We start from the raw sequence: 19,706 nt of genomic DNA on the forward strand, positions 1-19,706 counted from the left end.
ATATATTTAATATAAAAGAAGTGAAATATGAACAATCGTAGAATAGTATATTTTATTTACAAATCATAGTATTAGAGATTACATAGATATGAACAGTTTTCATTTATATAACCATATAATACATGGAAAATATTTTTGTAAAAGATGTTAAATTTTAACCAGTTCCCCAAATAGGGTCTCTATTTACAGGTGCAGAAAAGAGCACTCCTGTATCATGCACTCTGAATGAAGTAATACCTTGTTTTCACCTGTTAAGTACAAGGATTGCGTTATCTTGTGCAACTCATAAAGTATGAACATTGCGCATGATACACGAGGCTAAGAGAAAATTACAAGAGCTAAATTTCTTCTGGAAGTTGCATTCGTCTTTACAAATTGAAAATTTAACAAAGTTTACATCCCGTAGGTATATTTATCTAAATTTCATCTGATTTATATATAGCTAGATATCTAACGAAATACGAAGCTCGATCTGGAAAAGATACACAGTAGTACCTTTCATGGATATACTTGACGCGATACATTACTATGTCTTTATTATAAATCTTAATGAAAATATATTATCATCATACACAATTTTCTTTAATATCGATAAAGATGGAAATATATCAAAGGATTCTGCGTACTTTAAATTTTTCTTGGGGCTTTTTTTGGCCGTGAATATTTGCATTAAGATATAGAAGAATACATACTTCGTAAATATTTAATGTCAATTAGTATAGGCGTAGATGAAAAAGGAACATAATTAATTTCGCTTTATACAATTTACTCATTGGGTCTCACGTGGTCAAAACGTAGTCTCCATGCGATTTTACAACAGGTTTTATTAAACATGTTAAAAAGGTCGCTATATCTAAACTCAGAATTTATAAAATTTGAGAGCAAGAAAAAAAAGAATTTGTATGTTATTTTATCATAATTAAGTTGTAATGAATGGAAAGAAACTTATTTAGCTATTGTAATTTTCTCTTCGTAGTCTCATGTATAACGTTATCACGTTATTAATGACAAAATAACTATTATGAACCTCCTGTTATGCGTTCGTATATAATTTAAATGTACATATACATAAATACAATTTTATCACAAGGCAACACTGATAGCACCCAGCATGTCGCAGTATAACTGATAATCTGTCTAGTAGCAAAATGCAATATCAGTTAAAAATTAAACCTAGTATTGACATATATTGCACAACCCCGGATTTTACCAAGTTTGTACGCAACTTTTCGTTACTTAATTTTTTAGTTTTTTTTTAATTGTAAATTGAAAACATAATTTCAATTTTTTTTATCTAAATTGAAAAGTTGAATTTGGAAGATTTAACTTTATACTTCATTGGTATTAAATTATTTATGAAATGCACATCCTTGTATTTTGATGAAATAAATATTCACAGCATAAAGGTAATGTTAAGAGAAATTCAAAGTGTGCATAAACCTCTAATATATATTTATATCATTATCAATCGATATTATTATGAAAAATTGTCAATACTTTGAATTAAATTTTTAACTGATGTCAGATTGTCTTGTTCTTAGAAAAAATTATTAGTTATGGAAAAATATTAATATTGTACTTTATGATGAAATTTGCATATTTGCGTGTGCATATAAATTAAATGAGATGTACAATAGCATTTCTCAAATCATCTTGTCATTATAACGCGATAAGTAACTTAATTTTGATAAAATAATATACAAATTCTCTCTTTTTTGCTCTCGCTCACTCTCTCTCTCTCTCTCTATTTCTCTCTCTCTCATCCTTCTCTCTCTCTACGTTATTCACTGAAAGACTGTGATAATCTTGGACTAATATTTCTATATTGAAAAATATTCTTAGTAGAAAATATTTTACAACTATTTATTCCTTGTTACTTAATCTCGAAATGGGAATTGCACTAGCGAGGAAGGAGGACGATAAACGACTCTTTTATAATTTAACATAAATTATTTTCATATACTCAAAATAATGATGACAATAAAAAAAGATACCACATGTGCTCTTTCAATAAATAGTAGAGAGAAAAAGTATTGTATAACTTTATGGCAACTTCAGAATATTGTACTGATGCATATCAAGACAACTGAAATTTACATTATAACATAACAAACTTCTCTGCATAACTATATCTTCACTAAAGTATATTTGACCTAAACATAGATTAACGCAGCCATGATAATGACTCCCAAAAGTAAACCGCCAAGTTGTTTCAAAGATTCTTTTGTATTCGTTTCTTTCAACAGATCGGGCAGGATGGTCACTAAACCAATGTGTATGAATCCTCCTGCCGTCAATGGCAATATCCAATTGGTTCTTTCCTCTGAAAAAATGTTAGATATAAATTCATAAATTCTATTCAACAAAATTCTAATATCTATATAATAGATATTAGTAAGATTAGATTATTTATATAATATGCTATAAAAATATTTAGAAATTATTTTGTGCAAAGCAATAGATAAAATAAATAAATTATAAAAAAATTATAAAATAAATAACATTGTAATGTCAATATCGATAAAATTTTTACAGCTAAGTTAATAAAAATGCAACTATATTGTTATTAGATTAATTTATCTTTCATTATTTTTATCAAGTTTTCATAGATCGTTTTACGTTTCAAATTTTGAAAAATATTTACCTAAACCACTGGAAAAGGAGACGGCTGCCAGAGCACCAACGATCCCACCGCTAGCTGTGATTAACTGCGCCCGCGCAGCATCCCATCTGCTAAATCCGCTTCGTAATAGAATAGCAAAATCGCCAACCTCATGAGGTATTTCATGCACCAATATAGTGAACGTGCTGAGGACACCTACACGGAAGGAAATTAGGAACGAGCCACCTACAGATAAACCGTGAGTAAAATTGTCGAGGAAGTTCATCAAAAGATTTAGGTATCCGGGAAAGGATTTGGGATTGAAAAGTTTGCGGAACAAGTCGGAGGTGAATTTTTTTGTCCTTGCAGTCAAACGATTAACAATATTGGCAATATTGCTCGGTGAGCGTACGCATGGAGAGTCAACGCGTGAAATCGCCGATGTGAAGCCATTAGTCTTCGCAAGTTTTTTCAAGCAGCTCCTCGCCTCGTCGACCAGCGGGCATTCGTCATTAGGACACTCGCTTGCTAATGCAGATTTCATAATATCAGCATCTTTAAAACCGTTCTTTCGCATATCTTTGATACTGATCTTTGGGACTTGAGCAAACTCCATCTTAATGGATTGTTTTTCCAGAAATTGTACCTATTGCAAAACGTGTTCGATCATTATAAGACAATTATTATCGATTTTAAATAATATTATAGCATTAGATTTTTAATTACATTACCTCGGTCGTATTTTTCAGACACTTTTTTAGAAAACTGTTCTTCTCAGTGCACGTCATTGTGATACAATTATTATTATCCATCTCTTTTTCTTTATTTACATCTTTGATCGAAGTTTCATCAGTCTGCTGTTCTGCAATGATCGGAGCTTCCTCGTTTACAGCGGCGATGAGTTTCTCGACGATTACGAAGAACAGAAAGGCGGACAACACCCACAAGCCTGCGGGCGTAGACGCGTGATTATCTTTGGCTGTAAATAAAATACATAAAAAAGGTAAGTCAAATAAAAATAAAATATTTTCAAATAAACTAATTTTATAATCATTACTAAAGTATCATTTATAACATCACTAAATAAGACTGATCCATATTCACAGTCGTAATGCATTGTTTTCTTTAACGAGTTTTTAATATTAATTGTTATTTAGATTGTGTAATTTATTATTACGGTTTGACTATTTCTTTCTACTGACAATGGCGACAAAGACGCAAGAAATATAAGATGAAAGCTAGGAAATTTGCAATTCAAACCGAGCAATTTACACGGATATTACCAGTCCGCCGATCACTTCGAATTTCTAACGCGGTTCGGTCGGAGGGACATTTAATTTACGTGGACGCAGCTGGCAATTCAAATCTGCAACTGACGCACAATAGAATTCGAAGCCGCCGCTTAAATCGTTCATAAAGCTCTCGGCGATGCTCTTCAAGACCGCACTGACCGCAGTCGTACTCCGTTAACGTGCAGGACGTTGCAAAGCGCATTCAGAACCTATATGTAATACGCGTGCAATATCATATAGAACAAGCCAGGAATACCAGATATATTGTATCGTATTCGTTACATATTCATACTGTGTCGGATTTCGCCATACCAGAAATATCAAGCAAAGGTTTATTAATGTAGATAATCTAGGCTACTCGGTTTTATTTTTACGTTTTCTCCTAACGCCGTTAGTTTTGCATGACGTACAAACGGTACAAATACATCATGCAACCGTATTACTCGTTTAATTAGTTTAATAATTGCATGAAAGAATGTAAATCTTATACGTGATAAAAATTGTTCTTTTTATACACGTGTGTGTAGATTTACTTCTACCCATTATTCTTCATGAAGTAATTCTATTCATTTGCATTATTGTAATCAACTTTATATATATATTTTTTACGACAAGCTCAATCTTATCAATATGATATATGAAAATTTCCTTGTGAGATAAGATAGATCCATTTAGTTACGTCACCGCGTATGTACACGGAAGAAAGTTCTATATGAAAAACAAATGAAATTACCTCTTGTTTGAAATTCGCTCGCAAATGCTTCCGGCAGAAGATGTAGAAAAACATCGCCCAGCAATGCGCCTACGGCAAAGCTCAAAAGGATCTTCAAAGTACCGCCGTTTTCTGCAAGGAAAAATATAAAATTAATGCTCATTCCATACGTGCGGATTAGACAGATAGAACATTTAAATTGCAAATTCGACTTTGAGATTGGATTAAAGAAAATCTTGAAACGCAGAGCTCGTATTTTATCAACAAGGAAAAAGATATAAGAGCAAGGAGCAAAATGTGTGATATGAGAAAATGCAGTCGACGATGGAAACCATAAATCCTGCAATCAATCGTTCACGTATATCGTTGCGGACGCGTATGGTAGACGAAGATAAGTCTGAAGCGAATTCATGCGACAAAATGAAGTACGGGCGTTACGCTTCTTTGCGCGTAGGTCACGGAATTTGTGCGCCCGATGCAATTGACTCGCTCTGATATTGCCTACGTACATTTATCTCATATTTAGATCGCATAAATGGAAGATTTGCAACGCTCAGGTTTCTTCTCGAAACAATTTCTCCACGTCGATTTATACTCGCGGTGGAAATTGGTAAAAATCAACTTTTCTTCCCGGCTACTCAATATTTATTTAAATTGCATGTATGTACTTCGCAGAAAAAGAAGTAAATAATCATAAATATCGCGAGAAAGAAAGTTAATTAATTAATTGCAACTGCTGTTAATAAAGACACGTTAATTACGGAATACGCAGTTATAATAGTTAATAGTATATGTATAGTAGTCAATATCTGCAGTTATCTATTTAGGAAAGTATATACGGTGCATCATAAATTATGAGGCATGCGCATCACGTTAAGCATACGCGACTAGCTCGTGTGATGACAAATAAAAAATTTATGATTCTGCGTATATAGTATGACGTTCGACGCAATTGATAACCGCTAATAGACTAACAGTAGCATATCTGCTCTGCTGCAGCAACAGTATGCAGAGGAGGTCACCAGATGATAACGACTGTGATGTCAACGTGTGATTCATGGGGAAAAGAGAGGAAAAGGAATATAAATAATACGTGAGCGGGCCTTGATCTCATTTTGACACGACTACGATTGTATCAGCGTTCTTCTCTTGAACTCGTTAGTCGCAGGTCGCAGCTCTCGGACTGTCGCGAAGAAAAATGCAAGATGTTTTAAACAATTTCTCTTCCTATTGTCATAGAATTCTAATGTACACGCTTGTACTGCAATCAGGAACTATTCAACTTTATGAAACAATCACCAGTAAACGAGCGTCGCAATTTGGTTGTCTTTACGTTCATTTCTACTGATGGAGATCTTCAATCGATTTAACTTACTTTCTGTCTTTCTAGTTCTATAAAAAACTAGAAAAGAAATAGAAATAGACATTAAAGATATGAGTTTTGACTCGCTATAACTTGCAATGAGAGATAAGTCAATGCGACGTCTCAATTTGACAGATTTCCGATGATAGATTTATTTATATCCGTATAATAAATATCCCATAGTGTTTCAACAATATTATTCCATAAATTCGCATATTATTTTCATTAACGTTGTTGTTATTGACAAGACTAGCTTATTCTTAGGAAATGTTATTTCTGATATGTCAGCGTCAATTTAACCATACAGAATCGGATGAACGGAAAGAAATATAATCAGTTTCCGGGACACCAGCACATTGTTAGCCAGTTGTAAATTCGTGTGGTCGACACATCGACAACTTGTCCGATATCACGACCTACTTCTGATGCAGACGTATTATTATTACACTATATCGGCATTAGGTTGCATCAGTTTCAATTAAAAAAAAAAAAAAAAAAGATTCGATCGGTATAGTTAATATAACCGGAATGGAAAGAGAAACAAAATGTTGCTAGAAAGTAAATGTGCAACGTGCTGACGGTGCAGACAGATAAGATTGGACAATAAGGATATTTTTTTCTCTCTCACGCAAATTCTACTTTTCATAAACAAGCGTTATTCTATGAGTAATTCTATGAGTAAGCCTTTCCTTTTTATTGCATTATTCTTCATTGCATTATAATATTATACGTTATTATAATATGTAATATATATTATATATATCATAATATAATGTTTTCATCAAATAAATTTTTTGAAAAGTTTAATTTTTTAGAAACATGATAAAGATATATAAATTGAATATATAAATCAAAAGGTTTTTAAATATTAAATTTTTACAAGTTTTTTTTTGAAGATTATAAGTGTGAAAAAGATCTGCGACGTATGTCGAGTTTTCATTCAAAATATGTGCAATCTGTTATTCTCCAAAACGATCCACTCTTGTACAAGAGCTAGGCAAAAAGCTGAAATTTTTCATAACCTATAGGTTGGATCAAAGACTGATTTACTGAAATGAGCTTTGTGAGTTACGTCTTCTTCCCAAGGGGAAACATCGCTTGCAGCGCGAGGAATGTGTGTATCTCATTTGAAATTCTACCTATAAACGTGCATCGTGCATGTAACTGGCAATGTAACAATAGCACACGCTTTATCTCTCGTATTTGTTTTTAGTTTGAGCAATTGCTTGCGGATAAGCAGCACGTTTGTGCGTTAAAACGTGCGTTTAATCATATAAGATTAAAAAAAGAATATAACTGCACTCCTGTTGCGTAACACAGGAGGTAAACCTAGCACGATGTTACGCGGAACATCTCTCTGGAACGCGTGCACGGTGTCACATGAGAATATCTTCATCAGCATCAGCACGACGTTAGTCATAAAATGTGCGAGGCGAGACTTGGAAAATTCAATATACAAGTAATACATATTTAATGTATAAATAATAACTAGCAGAATATTACTCTGATGATTGAATAAATACTAACAAAATCTAAAAAACAATTAGTAATTTTCAAGAGAATTTACGTTCTAATTCAATTTAATTGCTCCGTTCGAGAAAAAATGCCTTTACTTATGTCCCTTGTTATTGTATCTCGATGTGTACTTGAAAATTTATTGCGTCGGGCATTTTATATGTTGCAATAATCGCACGCATTGCGAGAGTTAGCATTTATTGACACATTTCCTAGAAGCGTGTGTGCAATTAATTTATCTCTTTTGATATCGAGCTCTCGAATAGTGTGCTAAAACTGATTTTTCCTCTATTCGTTTTTCATGTAAAAATTACTAAATAATTAAAATTACGACGCTATAAATATAAAACAGTACTATAGATTTTGGGGACAATTTCATGTTTATATATTAAAAATGAGAAGAAAAAAAGAAAATTGGGAACGCTGTTAAAATGCAGCAAGATGCGCATAAAGAGAGATAATGATGGGTACTTCGTAATTTGAATAATGATACTTGTCGCAAATTCGTAATAGATGTCGATGTCGAAACTGCTATTGGAATAATAATTCCATTGGGTAATAGAATTACACCAAGAATTATGGAGAATACGTACGAAGAATAGCTGTAACTGAGTTTTTAAGGTACTAAAAAACCGCATAATGAAACCATTAATAATTAACGGATTTATTTTGTAAATGTAATAGGAAAATTTACATAATAATATACGAATATTAAAACTTTTCGATTTAATTTCGGAATATAATCATGTTTTTCTTTAATGAGTTATTTTAAATGCTAGATTTGTCGACAATAAATTACAGGCTTTTCTCGCATTACATTAATGACATTTTAAATTTAATTTTTATAATATTCAGGAGAGTAAGGCAAATTTAACAAAACACAACAATTTTGCAATCAAACAAGGGAAGATGTCTTAATTGTTAGACATAAATGCTCAAATTATCTTATAAATGTGTATCGTCAATCGAATTATTGCCATCTTCACAAGACTCACATAAAATATTCACATTTTACGCAGTTATCAGTACAATTATGTAAGATTATTTCTGATATTAAAATAAATCGTGCACGATCGTACATACTCGACATGCACATGTTTGCAGGTTTTTCCCCAGTATTACGCGAGTATCAGGCTTCCTGACACGTGACTGATAAATAAATGATTATCGTCCCACGGGACTGCACAATAGGCGTGTGCAGAGATTCCAACGTTCTCGAGAAGATAGCAGGGCGAAAGATCGTGACAGCGAATCGTAACAACAGGTTCCTCGAAGACTTCGAAAATACATGAAACTACGGTGGCAAAAATCCTGACAATCTTATCAGATGTTTCAAAAAACTAACAAGCGTATTGTGTGTCTTTTCTATATATAAATTTAATTTCTTTTTCATGAAGATATAATCCAACGCATTATTACTCTGACAATTAATTAGTACACTTTGGCAAGCTAAAAACCTGCAATTATGTAAAGATTAACGCAACGTGAGATTCCTAAATTATTTTTAGCCAAAATTTGTAGCGCGAAACATATTTCCATTGGTGAAACGATTAATGTTAAAAGTTAAAGAATTATACAATATTACAAGAATATAGAATTAAATATTTATTATAAAGATAACATTAAATTTCTTTGAGAATACTGTTTTGTTATTGATTATTTTATCTTGTATTTTTTATGGCAGTCTCATAATGCGCGTTGCCAAGAATTCCGAAGTGGTACTCGTCGCATCTTGAGAATACAGATGTGACAATTGTATTATCGTATACATGGTTAGAATAAGTCGCTATATTTTTCTTCTGTAGTTCGTGAAAGAATAATATCACGCAAAAATATTAATGTATTAGTAAAATACATACATATATTAGTAAATATGTATAAAGACAAGTGAAAGCAAGCGTGGGGGATAGAGCGAACGTAAATTATATATTATACAATAAATTACAAATTAAATGCACTTCTTTAATTTAATTATTCTGCACTGAAGAGAGTCTAAACCTAAGACCGAAACGTATATGTTATTGTAATTTATTGTATAATATGTCATTTACGTTCGCTTCACCACCGGCGCTTCCTCTCATTTGCCTTTGTATGTATTTTACTAATTTGATTGTATATCTGGAGAGCTGTATCGTTGTTTTCGTATATAGATTAATGTATATGTATATTAAATAATATGCAAATTAATATAACACAGAACTACGCTCATTGTTCCACTCTGCTAATTTGTATAAAATATAAAAAAATATTTAGTTACTGTTTTTATATTTTTATATTGAGATAAATCGATTGGGTAGTCATAGAAAGTAAGGGAAAATAAGAAAATAAGTGAATTCGAAACGTCTAGTACTTAAAGAATTACGTCATAATTATATATAACTATAGCGAAAAAAGAGTTTCATTATCTCTATATCGATGTTACCGATATAGAGATCGTCAAATATGACAATAATCATATTTGATTGTAAATTGTAAAAACTGTGAGATTAGAGAATTAGTTAAAGTTGAGATCACATCAAGCAGGGGAGAGAGGTGAAACTAAAAGATTTAATCTGTGATAAAGTTGAAAAAATAAATTTACTATATCAAGAGAGTTGATCGATTATTTCAGATTATTTTAGCGACGCAGAAATACGCGCGTAACGTATGACCGCCGACGGCAATAAAACTATTAGACCGACACAAATGTTGGGAAGTATTTATCGATCAAAGTTCCAAAAGTAGTTTAACATGCAATATTGACGATGTAGATTGTAGATAACTTGATGAACAAAGTTCACGGTAAAATCTATTAATATGCAAGTTGGTGCGTTTAATGCATGAAAGATAAAATCTGTTCTGCAATTCTCATTGTCCTCATTTAATAGAAAAAATTATTATCACAGGGAAATGTAAAGTAAAAAGAATATTTAACAGTTTAAAAGATTTGTTTTTTTTTCTGTGAAATTACCATCTTATTTTCAGAATAATTGATTCGATATAATTGATAATGGGATGCTGATTTTATCTTCAATATTGGCACAAAAGATAATTCATATGGTATCAAGTGATAAATCTTGTTAATATCTTGTTAATACATATATAAATCTTCTTGTCATTTATTTTTTCATTGAATTGATATCGCTCGGAAGATCTGTTAGATAAAAAGCGAAAAAAATTCAAGTGCGAGGTGATTAAAGTTACTATTTTTATTTGAGAGTGACTTGAAAAAAAACATGTCTTTTTAACGCGACACGGACTTTTCCACGGACTTTTAGCGATAAAAACTAAAATTGTCTGGCTTGAGATTAATGATTGCAATATGTACACATAATATATTGCAAAAGTGATATATATGCCTTATAAAATTTGCTATAAATTTTATAAACGTAATTCCTTGATAAACTCGAAATAAATTTTAATTGTATTTTAATGGACAGCCACGTTTTATTTCAATTTTTCAACGCTTAATTGCTTGTCTTGTTAATACCTTGTTAATATTAAACCCACAATTAAATTAAATTAAAAATTGATTAATTTAATTGGTAAAAAATCTTTAATCTTCAATACTACATCATTCTTGTCCTGGACTACTGATTTAAATGGATTTAAACCTGCAAAAATTGATTTTAATTGTAAGTTCATTGGAATGTACGCTTTTAAATGCAAAGATAGATGCGAACTTCGCGAAATAGCTCGTAAAAGCAACGTGAAAAGGTCCGACGACGGTTCCGGATCGGCGCGCGAATGAATCTTTTTGTCGCCGACACGCAATTTAATCGTCGATAGAAAAAGTCGGTGTCGTAATACGAGTTTTTGTGTTCGCGCATTGGGGGAACGAGTAAATTTTCGCAACTTTCTACATTTGTAATTTTGTACGAAACTTTGTAACTATTAAAGTTTGGCTTGGCGATGTAACATTTACCGTTAATCTCACTAGTATAACTTGGAATCACCGCACCGTTGATTCGGAAAATACGAGATAATAGAGAAAGTTATGACACGCCGCTCCAACGTGGACATAACTGCGGTATTACTCGCAAAATGAGAACAACGAGAATATATCTGAATTTGCGAGAGAAATGCCGAAGCGCGCGTCTAACTGCGATTCGTTAATTTCAGTTCCGTTTAGAAACATGTTTATCTAGCCAATTAAAACCGCTTGCTCTCGATAAATTCGCTGTTACGTTGTACGATCAACTTGGGCGTCTCAGCGAATAGCGGAAATCCATCTATTCGCCTCGATTGTGAGAAAGGAACAAAAGAAACAATGTATCATTTATCTTCGCGCAAGAAGATGCGAAGAAAGAGAGAGGGAAAACCAGCGGATGAGAAACGGACTTTCGCATCGCGTCGTATCGGCGTGATTCCGTATACGAAAGTTAATTAAAGTCAGCGGCGGCGATTGAGAACACGATCGATTCCAATTGTCACCACGGTCACCATTATAGCAACCGCAAATTCGCCAAATGTTATCGGCGCGAATGGAATTTTGGCGAATACCGTCAGACGCGTTTCCGTGAATATAGATACTGGTTTTTTTCGAGGGAGGTGCGACGAGATTCGGCTCGATATCAAAGCTCGAAAATGTTGGCTTTGGTGTGCGTATCTAGCGTGCGTTCCTGTGTAGCTTGTAGCTACGAGCTGTTGTAGCTTTGAGATATTTTTCGCTATTTTTCCAAAGGTATATCCGCGGCAGACGGTAACGCAAATATGTGCAGCTTCCTCTTTTTCTGTCCAGCTGCGACCATGCAAAACCATCATGCGACGGCTGTTTCTCGGGTTACGTTACGGACGGCTGTTTACGGATTACTTCAACTGACAGAAACTCTCTGAGAACGAATAGCTATTAGGTAGATCGTACCAAAACGCTCCAAGTTTTCAAACAAGTAGGGGAGACCGGGGCTAAGCCGACAACGGGGCAAACTTGACACTAGGCTTTTTGCCAATTTAAATCTATCGTAGAAACTTGCCTTTCCTACTGTAAATGCGTCTTTATGTGCCAGTATTATCAACGGAATTTGGTAACATTCTGAGTTATAGTGTAATTTTTAACGCGACATAAGCGTTTTTGATAGTGAAAAGTAATTTTTCTGATCTCTCGAAAATGTCTACTCTTTCATCGAGCTTTACTCTTGCGAATCTACCGGTAAGTGATTTTGATGGGAAATTTGATGCTCTATATGAATCCGATAATCGTTTTTGCATATTTTCAAAATTTTCATGTTTTGAAGTGACAAAAGTGAAAAACGACGTCCGGGGCAAAGTCAACACACGCCGTTTCGTCGGCTTCCAGTAACAAACGATGCTTGTCATGCAGCCGTATGGCTCATGACAAATGTATGCGCACGTCCGATCGCGAGTTTACCTGCATTAATTGTTTTTCAGACATGAGTTTAGATGAAGATAATTGAAAGTTCAACAATTTTTGTTTTCATTATTTTAAATGATTGTTCTAGCTACTTTATTCCGAATTTTGTACTTTTAAATACACAATAAACATGTATTTTCATTTTCAGACAGTAAAAAATAAGTTCCAGATCAAATTGTGTCGATCAGACAAAGTGTTGAGTTTGCCCCGGCGGGGTGTCGAGTTTGCCCCGGCATTTTTCAATTCGAAAATTTGTCTTCGCGTCACTTTTCCTTTCCTGGCGGCAAAACAAAGCGACGTACAGCAAAACTTCCTGAATCAATTTTGTACCTGAAGAAACACTCTTTAAATATGTACCATTGAATTTGCCTAAAAATTTTAATTAAATATTAAAAATTGCCTTTGAAAAAATAGTGTCGGCTTAGCCCCGGTCTCCCCTATACAAGATTTCGGACGTCGAATACGTTACACTTTATAGTATATTACCGTGCGATTTATCAGACAATAAAACGAACGAAAACAAGTTATATTCTTCCCGTCTTCAAAAGAGCTGTTCACAGAAAAATATTAAAATGCACAGTCCAACTGTTCTGTCGCTTTGAGACATCAATGTACTTAGCGTTTCTATGTAAACCGACTGTTGTAGCTTTGACGCATTTGTCGCTTTTCCAAAGGTACTCTGGGAGGCTCCACGAAAAACAAGATTAAAGGTCAATCCAGACAAACTTGCATAGGTGCATAAGGATATGCATAAAGAAATGGATTGGTCTATTTCCTTATGCACATGTATATGGACCAATCAATTTTCTTATGCTTATGTTTATGCGCTATGCAAGTTTGTCTGGGTAGACCTTTAAGGCTATAATACACAAAATGCATAGCGTAGCATAAGCATAGCACAAGACCGCTGGACCAATGAGCATCCAGCATAATGTCGCCATATTAATTTACGTAAGATGCTCATTGGTCCAGCGGTCTTATGCTATGCTTATGCGACGTTATGCATTTTGTGTGTGACGGCCTTTAGAGTTGTGTGTTAAAACAACGTGTTGCAAAATTTTCATTTTCAGCTGTCGCAGGATGTCGCGACGTTCATGTCGCACAATAAACATTGTATGATAATTCATCGGACAGAATTGACTTATCGATTTTATACCACGTACCAAGACTAATTTTATCGGGTCGGAGGAGAGTCGATGTCTTCCGCAATGTCATTGAACTGCGCAGCTGTCACTTATCAGAATGATAAAATACAAATGAAGCGCGTCATTATTCATCAAATTTCCCGTTATTTCGCAATTCTCGGTGGAAACGCTATACATATATGCGTCGATACCGTTGCCAGCGATCGTCGACAACAAACTCTCCATTGCGCCTCGTGCGTAGTTAAATTTCAACACGTGGCGATACCGATCTGTTTTTAGGCAAGCGTGAATGCAGCTCTCTGTCGAACGATATTTAATTGCGTACAGTAAAACGTAATTTTGTTGGAAGTACGTATACATATAATGGGCACATTTTTATGCTTTGCCCGCAGTGCTTCTCGTTTTAACAAATTAAATGGCTTCTGCAAACGTTTTGTAATCGAGCAGACGCTATTTCGGTTCGCGCGACTATAGTAATAAAACGCGATTAACTTATTTATCTTTCCATTGTCTGTTATTCTACCATCCAGTCATAAAATAATTGCGGGCATATGATTATATAATAATCTCGCTCACTGTTAAGTATAAAATATGTATAGCCTTCGCTTCGCTATGTAGTTAAACGTTAATTAGTGTGCTCGCGAAAAGAACCGCATTTGAATGCGGTACTTATTACTTACACAGTGACATAATAAATATTAAAAAGGTGAAATTCCGAGTGAGTTTTATGTGAACAGCGTATTTAAAGCCACTTCATTTTTAATTGCCTTCTTTAAAAGGTCGGTCGTCGGCGCGGAAAGCTTCGACAAATAATCACCTCGGTCGTTCTTATCGTTAAGGAAAATGCAACGGCTCGTTTTTATTACGACTAGAATAGTCATATTGGCTATAATAATTTCTGCAACGAGGGAGATAAAAATAAAAAGTCGAGTTCAACGACGGATTTGTTACTTCGTTATAGTCATTTTCCATGGAAAATATTACTGGAGTTAAGCTCTTTTATGAAAATGCACGATGAGTACACAATAAAAACCAATTATCACGATAAAAACGAGAGAAATTTATTCCCTCTCGTTTTTATCGCGTCTGCTCCGTTAAGTTTCAATAATTGAGTAAATCGTCCTACTGTGGTTACCAGTTACAGTAGTAACGATAGCGAATTTTTAAAAACAAAGCTACACGAGGACTTGATTACAAAAGCTATGTGCTTTGTTTGAAGCTGTCGTGTTCTTTGTACCTGCGGTCATCAATGCATCAAGATGTTAACAATAGTATTTCAGGCACAATCAGTGTTGATTTAATAAGTGAAAATATTGGAGAACGCGGAAAACAATTGTACTAGAATTATAATTATACACCATTTACGATACATGGAATCAAGCAGCAAATCTAAACTGTGGTTTCAAATTTCTAAAGAAAATACAACAGTGAAACATAAGAATATAAATCGGTCAAAGTCCTCAGATTAACTCCGATTTATCCTCCACGCGTATATAATTTGCAATAGAATAATGCGAAGCAATTTGGAAAGCTCTGAATTTTGCGATTTCGGCCAAGTATGACTTATCGCGTGGCAATCTGACTTATATGTATGCCGACGAATCAAATTGCGACAATTTTCGTCAAGATTATCGTGCGTTATTCTGGAGAATCGTCTCATAATTACTAATCCGGATTGCTCGGCAAAAACAAGAATGACATTGCTGAACACATGGACAGTTTACGCCGCGACTATGTAAATGAGCGATAGTCGCGACTGATAAGGCAACGATCGTTCATGCAGCGTATTGTATGATTTTTCAGTTTTATTGTATGCAAAAAATAAATTAATGTGTATAATAGAGAATTCATGAATTTATACGAATTTTGTATAAAGTAATGAGTTTCATTTACGATATTTCTTTTGTGAAGAAAATAGTGGCGTCAGATATCAAAATTAGACCTGTGTACTTTGATACCGTGTCTCAATGACGGGAGACGTACTAATCTACATCCTAATACCTCATATTCGTTAATGACTACCGTATTTTACATATACATTTACATCAACACTACCGGCCTGGTAATTATGCATATTAGGGGCGAACTCACAGGTTTCAATGGCCTTGATATATATTATCAAGGACACGATCCTGAGTACTTTTAAAAGGTTTTAGCCGTCGTTAATTAAAAAGTCATTAACAAAATAAGTCTAATGAATAGAATGTGATTTTTTGACCCCATGTACATTTAAAAAGAACATTTTTTAAATTAATTTACATTTTGCCGAGGCTCATATTTTTCTCTCTTTACACCCTCGAAGAGTTATTTACCTCGAATAATGCTTCGCCATTTGGAAATGAGTTGGGCCAGATTAGAGTTTTTTTGGGAAAAAGGTGCAGAGGAAGGGGATCTGCCTATGCATACAATTTACTACGTTTTAATACGGATTCTTAGTTAGCAGATTTATTCTTCACGTATCGGATACATATTTGCCATAAATGATACTAAAAAAAAGTATCAATCTGTTCATGATAATCATAACGTCGGCAAATTTGAAATTCAGCTAAATATCCCATATAATGTTCTTTCTGAATTCTGAGAAATATTTGCACGAGTTTCACGTCAAGCGCGTTCAATAATGCTATGTCTGTTTACGTTCTTAGCAAGTTATTATTTGTGATAATCAGTATACTTTTGCTAAGACTGGCTTAGAGTGTACAACAACTACTCAAAAGAGCAACTACTTTGCCCTCCATAATATATATCAAGGCCATTGAAATCTATGAGGTCGCTTCTAGTATATAGTATAATTATTTTAGGCCTGTGTACTTTGATACCATATATCTTGTAGTATTACGTATCTACATTTGAATACCTTATATACTCGTTAATGACTACCAGATTTTACATACGATGTAGATTCGCTGCCATATAGAATTTTTAACTTTCGATGGCTGCGTTCCGATATTCACTGCCAGTACTGAAAATCTATAGTATACGTGACGTAAACTGTAGATTTTCAGTACTGACAGTGAATATCGAGACGTAATAGTCGATGAAAATCTAATCGTTCATTGACTAACGTTTTCATTTATTTTCCGTTCGATAAATTCTTTACACAACATACGAAATATTAGTTCTTATAAAAATATCAAAGTATATTATCTTCATAAAATGTTATAGTTTTGTCATCGACAATAAAATCGGAGTAGCGGATTAAGATCTATATGTAATTATTATATTAAAATGCAAAGCAAAGAATAATTTGCAATTAAGATAAATTTCATATTGTGTACAAAAAAATGTGCACATTGCAGAATATAAGACTGATTATTAAAACCGGGACTGACTATGGAAAAAAGTTTCACCATAGCCAGAGGAAAGGCTCGATAATCACTTTTTATTTCATTATATACGAAGAATATGAAAGTAATTATTAAAATGGAAAAATGGAAAAATTAAAAAAGTTAAAAAAGTTATTCGACCGTAGTTAGAAAATTAAACTTGATATTCACCCCTTCGTTTCGTTGCACACATTCAAGACTATAACAGTAATTATCAGGGCAAAAAAATTAAAAAAATTTTACTCGGCCGTAGTCAGAGGAAATTGAACCTAATATTCACTTAATATTCACCCTTTCATTTCGTCGTATGTACACATCCAAGAATATAAAAGTAACTATTAAAACAGATGAAAAAATTTTACTCGGCCATAGCCAGCGCAAATTAAGCTTAATATTCACCTCTTCATTTCATTTTATAATAATTATTAAAAGTAATTATTAAAACGGAAAAAATAACAATTTTTCGACCACAGCCGGGAAACTAATCGTAAGCTTGAGATTCCCTCTCTTCGTTAATCACATCGCACAGATCTAGCCGAATTGCGTAATTAAAAAAGTTATTCGGCAAGTCACGAGAGAGCCGAGAGAGAGGCGAGAACGAGATAGAGCTCGGAGATTAGATAAAAAATTCTCTCTCACGTCGTATTTTTGTAATACGTTGCATAAGAAAAGAGAGGAGACTAACCGCCGGTTTTCAAGTCCACGCCGTCCTGGATGGGGATGAGCCACAGGGGGAAGATACCCGTGAGGCCAACCATGGTGCTGCCCAGCAGAGAGAATATCCACGGATTGTACGAGAAGTATCCTACGATCTCGTGCCAGGGCAGCCATTCGTCGGCACCGGCGAGGATGCCGTCGCAGGACGGCAGGACGTATCCCGCGTCCGTGCAGTTGTTACGGGTGCACGCGTACGACGACGACGCCGCGGCGGCCATGTTTGTTGTCGTCGCGCGACTCTCTCCGATGTCAAAGTGTTCTCAAAGATCCTCGACGTTCCCCGACGTCGGAATTAAGCTTCCCGGGACGCGGACGTCGACGTTAATACCTGGGCTCCCCCCCCCCGGTCAAGGTTCACCTCTCGCGCACGAAAACGCGCGCGTGGACGACGTCGAACTGACGAGCCGGAGGACAATTGTCCGGTTCCCACCGGGAGATAACCTCCTCGCTCCGCCGCGCCACGAGGAAGACGATGTTATCGCCGCGACGTGATCGACGTGATCGACGCGATCGACGTGAAATCGAAGTCCAGATCTCTCACGGTCTCCGCGACGGCAAGTGGAAGGACGGCGCGTTCGTCAGTAGTCCAGTTTTTTTTCCCCTTTTCTTTTTTCAGCGCGAGCCCTCGCCGTTCTCCACGCTGGCTCCACAGTCCACTCCGGATGCTGGATTCAGCTGGATGGACCTCTCCCGTCGCGGTTGGATCGACACCGAGAGACAACGACCGCCGAGCGACCGACTAGCCTACACTGAGGACTGAGCACGGACGCTTGGAATCAGGACGTCGTCGCTGCCTGCTGCCGCCTCGTTGACTCGTTCCGGCCCGTCGTTATTTCATGCCGCCGTGCCGATCCGCGGACAAAGGCATCACCGACGCCGTGGCGATTGAACGCGCGCGATCACGATCTCGCGGAGACGCGCGTCGCGTCCCCCTCCCGCTTATCACCCCGCGCGCTCGTCCGCTCCGCTTTCTCGCTCTCCTTATCGCTCTCCGCTTCCGCGCTCGATTATAGCTCGCTTCTGCCTCTCGCACTCTTATCCGGGCTTCACTGGTGTATCACAAAGTAGCAGCGATGAGCGACCGACGACGACTGACGCGCGTTGCGCCGTAGGAGGCCCCTTTTATAGCCGTCGGCCACGTTACCGCGAGCGGCCACGAGCGGAAGCGAGAGGGAACGCGAGAGCGACGCGCGTTCGACGAGGATGACGTCCGGATAGCGTCGGCGATGGCGGGTGGGGAACGAGAGGCGGCTCAGCGGGGCGACGAGGGTTAGTTCGTGCTCCGCGCGAGCGGAGTAACGGAGAACGCGAAAGGGTCGAGAGAGAGAGAGAGAGAACGATGTGACCGCGAGGCGAAGATAGGGAGAGGAGAGGAGAGCGCGCGGAAGGAGAGATCAGAGAATCAACGATGATGCGCAGTGGAGGATGCGAGTCGCGTTCGTTCGAGGCTGACGGAGGCGCTGCTTTTCGAACGGAGATACGTTCGGTCTCCGTTGTCCTTCAGCAGATTGGCTCCTCAAACAAATCTATAAAGCTTCTTCGATCATTACAATTAGAAGTGGAAGACGAGGAAGCGATCGAGCTGTAAGTTCAAGGACGCGTTCGGCTTCTTGCGCAACGATCGCGCGTGTCTGTATATAATATACACTATACAGACTGGATCGTTGCCCTCTTCGAGACGTCT

At 36.0% G+C, this 19,706-nt stretch overlaps 1 protein-coding gene and 1 long non-coding RNA gene across 2 annotated transcripts; one reads left to right on the forward strand and one right to left on the reverse strand.

The window, feature by feature from the left end:
- Positions 1 to 38: 38 nt before the first annotated feature.
- LOC139768148 (zinc transporter ZIP13 homolog) lies at positions 39 to 19,126 on the reverse strand. The gene is made up of 5 exons (XM_071698057.1): positions 17,991 to 19,126; positions 4,628 to 4,738; positions 3,334 to 3,581; positions 2,645 to 3,248; positions 39 to 2,323 (listed from the first exon to the last, which is right to left on the reverse strand). Exons 1-5 carry the CDS (start codon positions 18,238 to 18,240, stop codon positions 2,154 to 2,156), a joined length of 1,383 nt encoding a protein of 460 aa, XP_071554158.1. The 5' UTR covers positions 18,241 to 19,126; the 3' UTR covers positions 39 to 2,153.
- On the forward strand, positions 5,628 to 7,700 carry LOC139768153 (uncharacterized). The gene is made up of 3 exons (XR_011717287.1): positions 5,628 to 5,699; positions 6,998 to 7,083; positions 7,183 to 7,700. It is a non-coding gene; the product is annotated as an uncharacterized lncRNA (long non-coding RNA).
- Positions 19,127 to 19,706: the final 580 nt, after the last annotated feature.

Source organism: Temnothorax nylanderi, unplaced genomic scaffold, assembly GCF_030848795.1.
Source record: "Temnothorax nylanderi isolate EJ_2023f unplaced genomic scaffold, tnyl_v1.0 TNYL_tig0014_pilon, whole genome shotgun sequence".
Lineage (NCBI taxonomy): Eukaryota > Metazoa > Arthropoda > Insecta > Hymenoptera > Formicidae > Temnothorax > Temnothorax nylanderi.

What these genes read in the sequence shown, in the direction of transcription:
- LOC139768148 (XM_071698057.1), bottom strand. Translation starts at nt 18,240, where the DNA reads ATGGCCGCCGCGGCGTCGTCGTCGTACGCGTGCACCCGTAACAACTGC. An exon ending in GAGCGAATTTCAAACAAGAG is followed by an intron (nt 3,582 to 4,627) that starts GTAATTTCATTT and finishes TTTTATTTACAG; the next exon opens with CCAAAGATAATCACGCGTCT. An exon ending in GTCTGAAAAATACGACCGAG is followed by an intron (nt 3,249 to 3,333) that starts GTAATGTAATTA and finishes GTTTTGCAATAG; the next exon opens with GTACAATTTCTGGAAAAACA.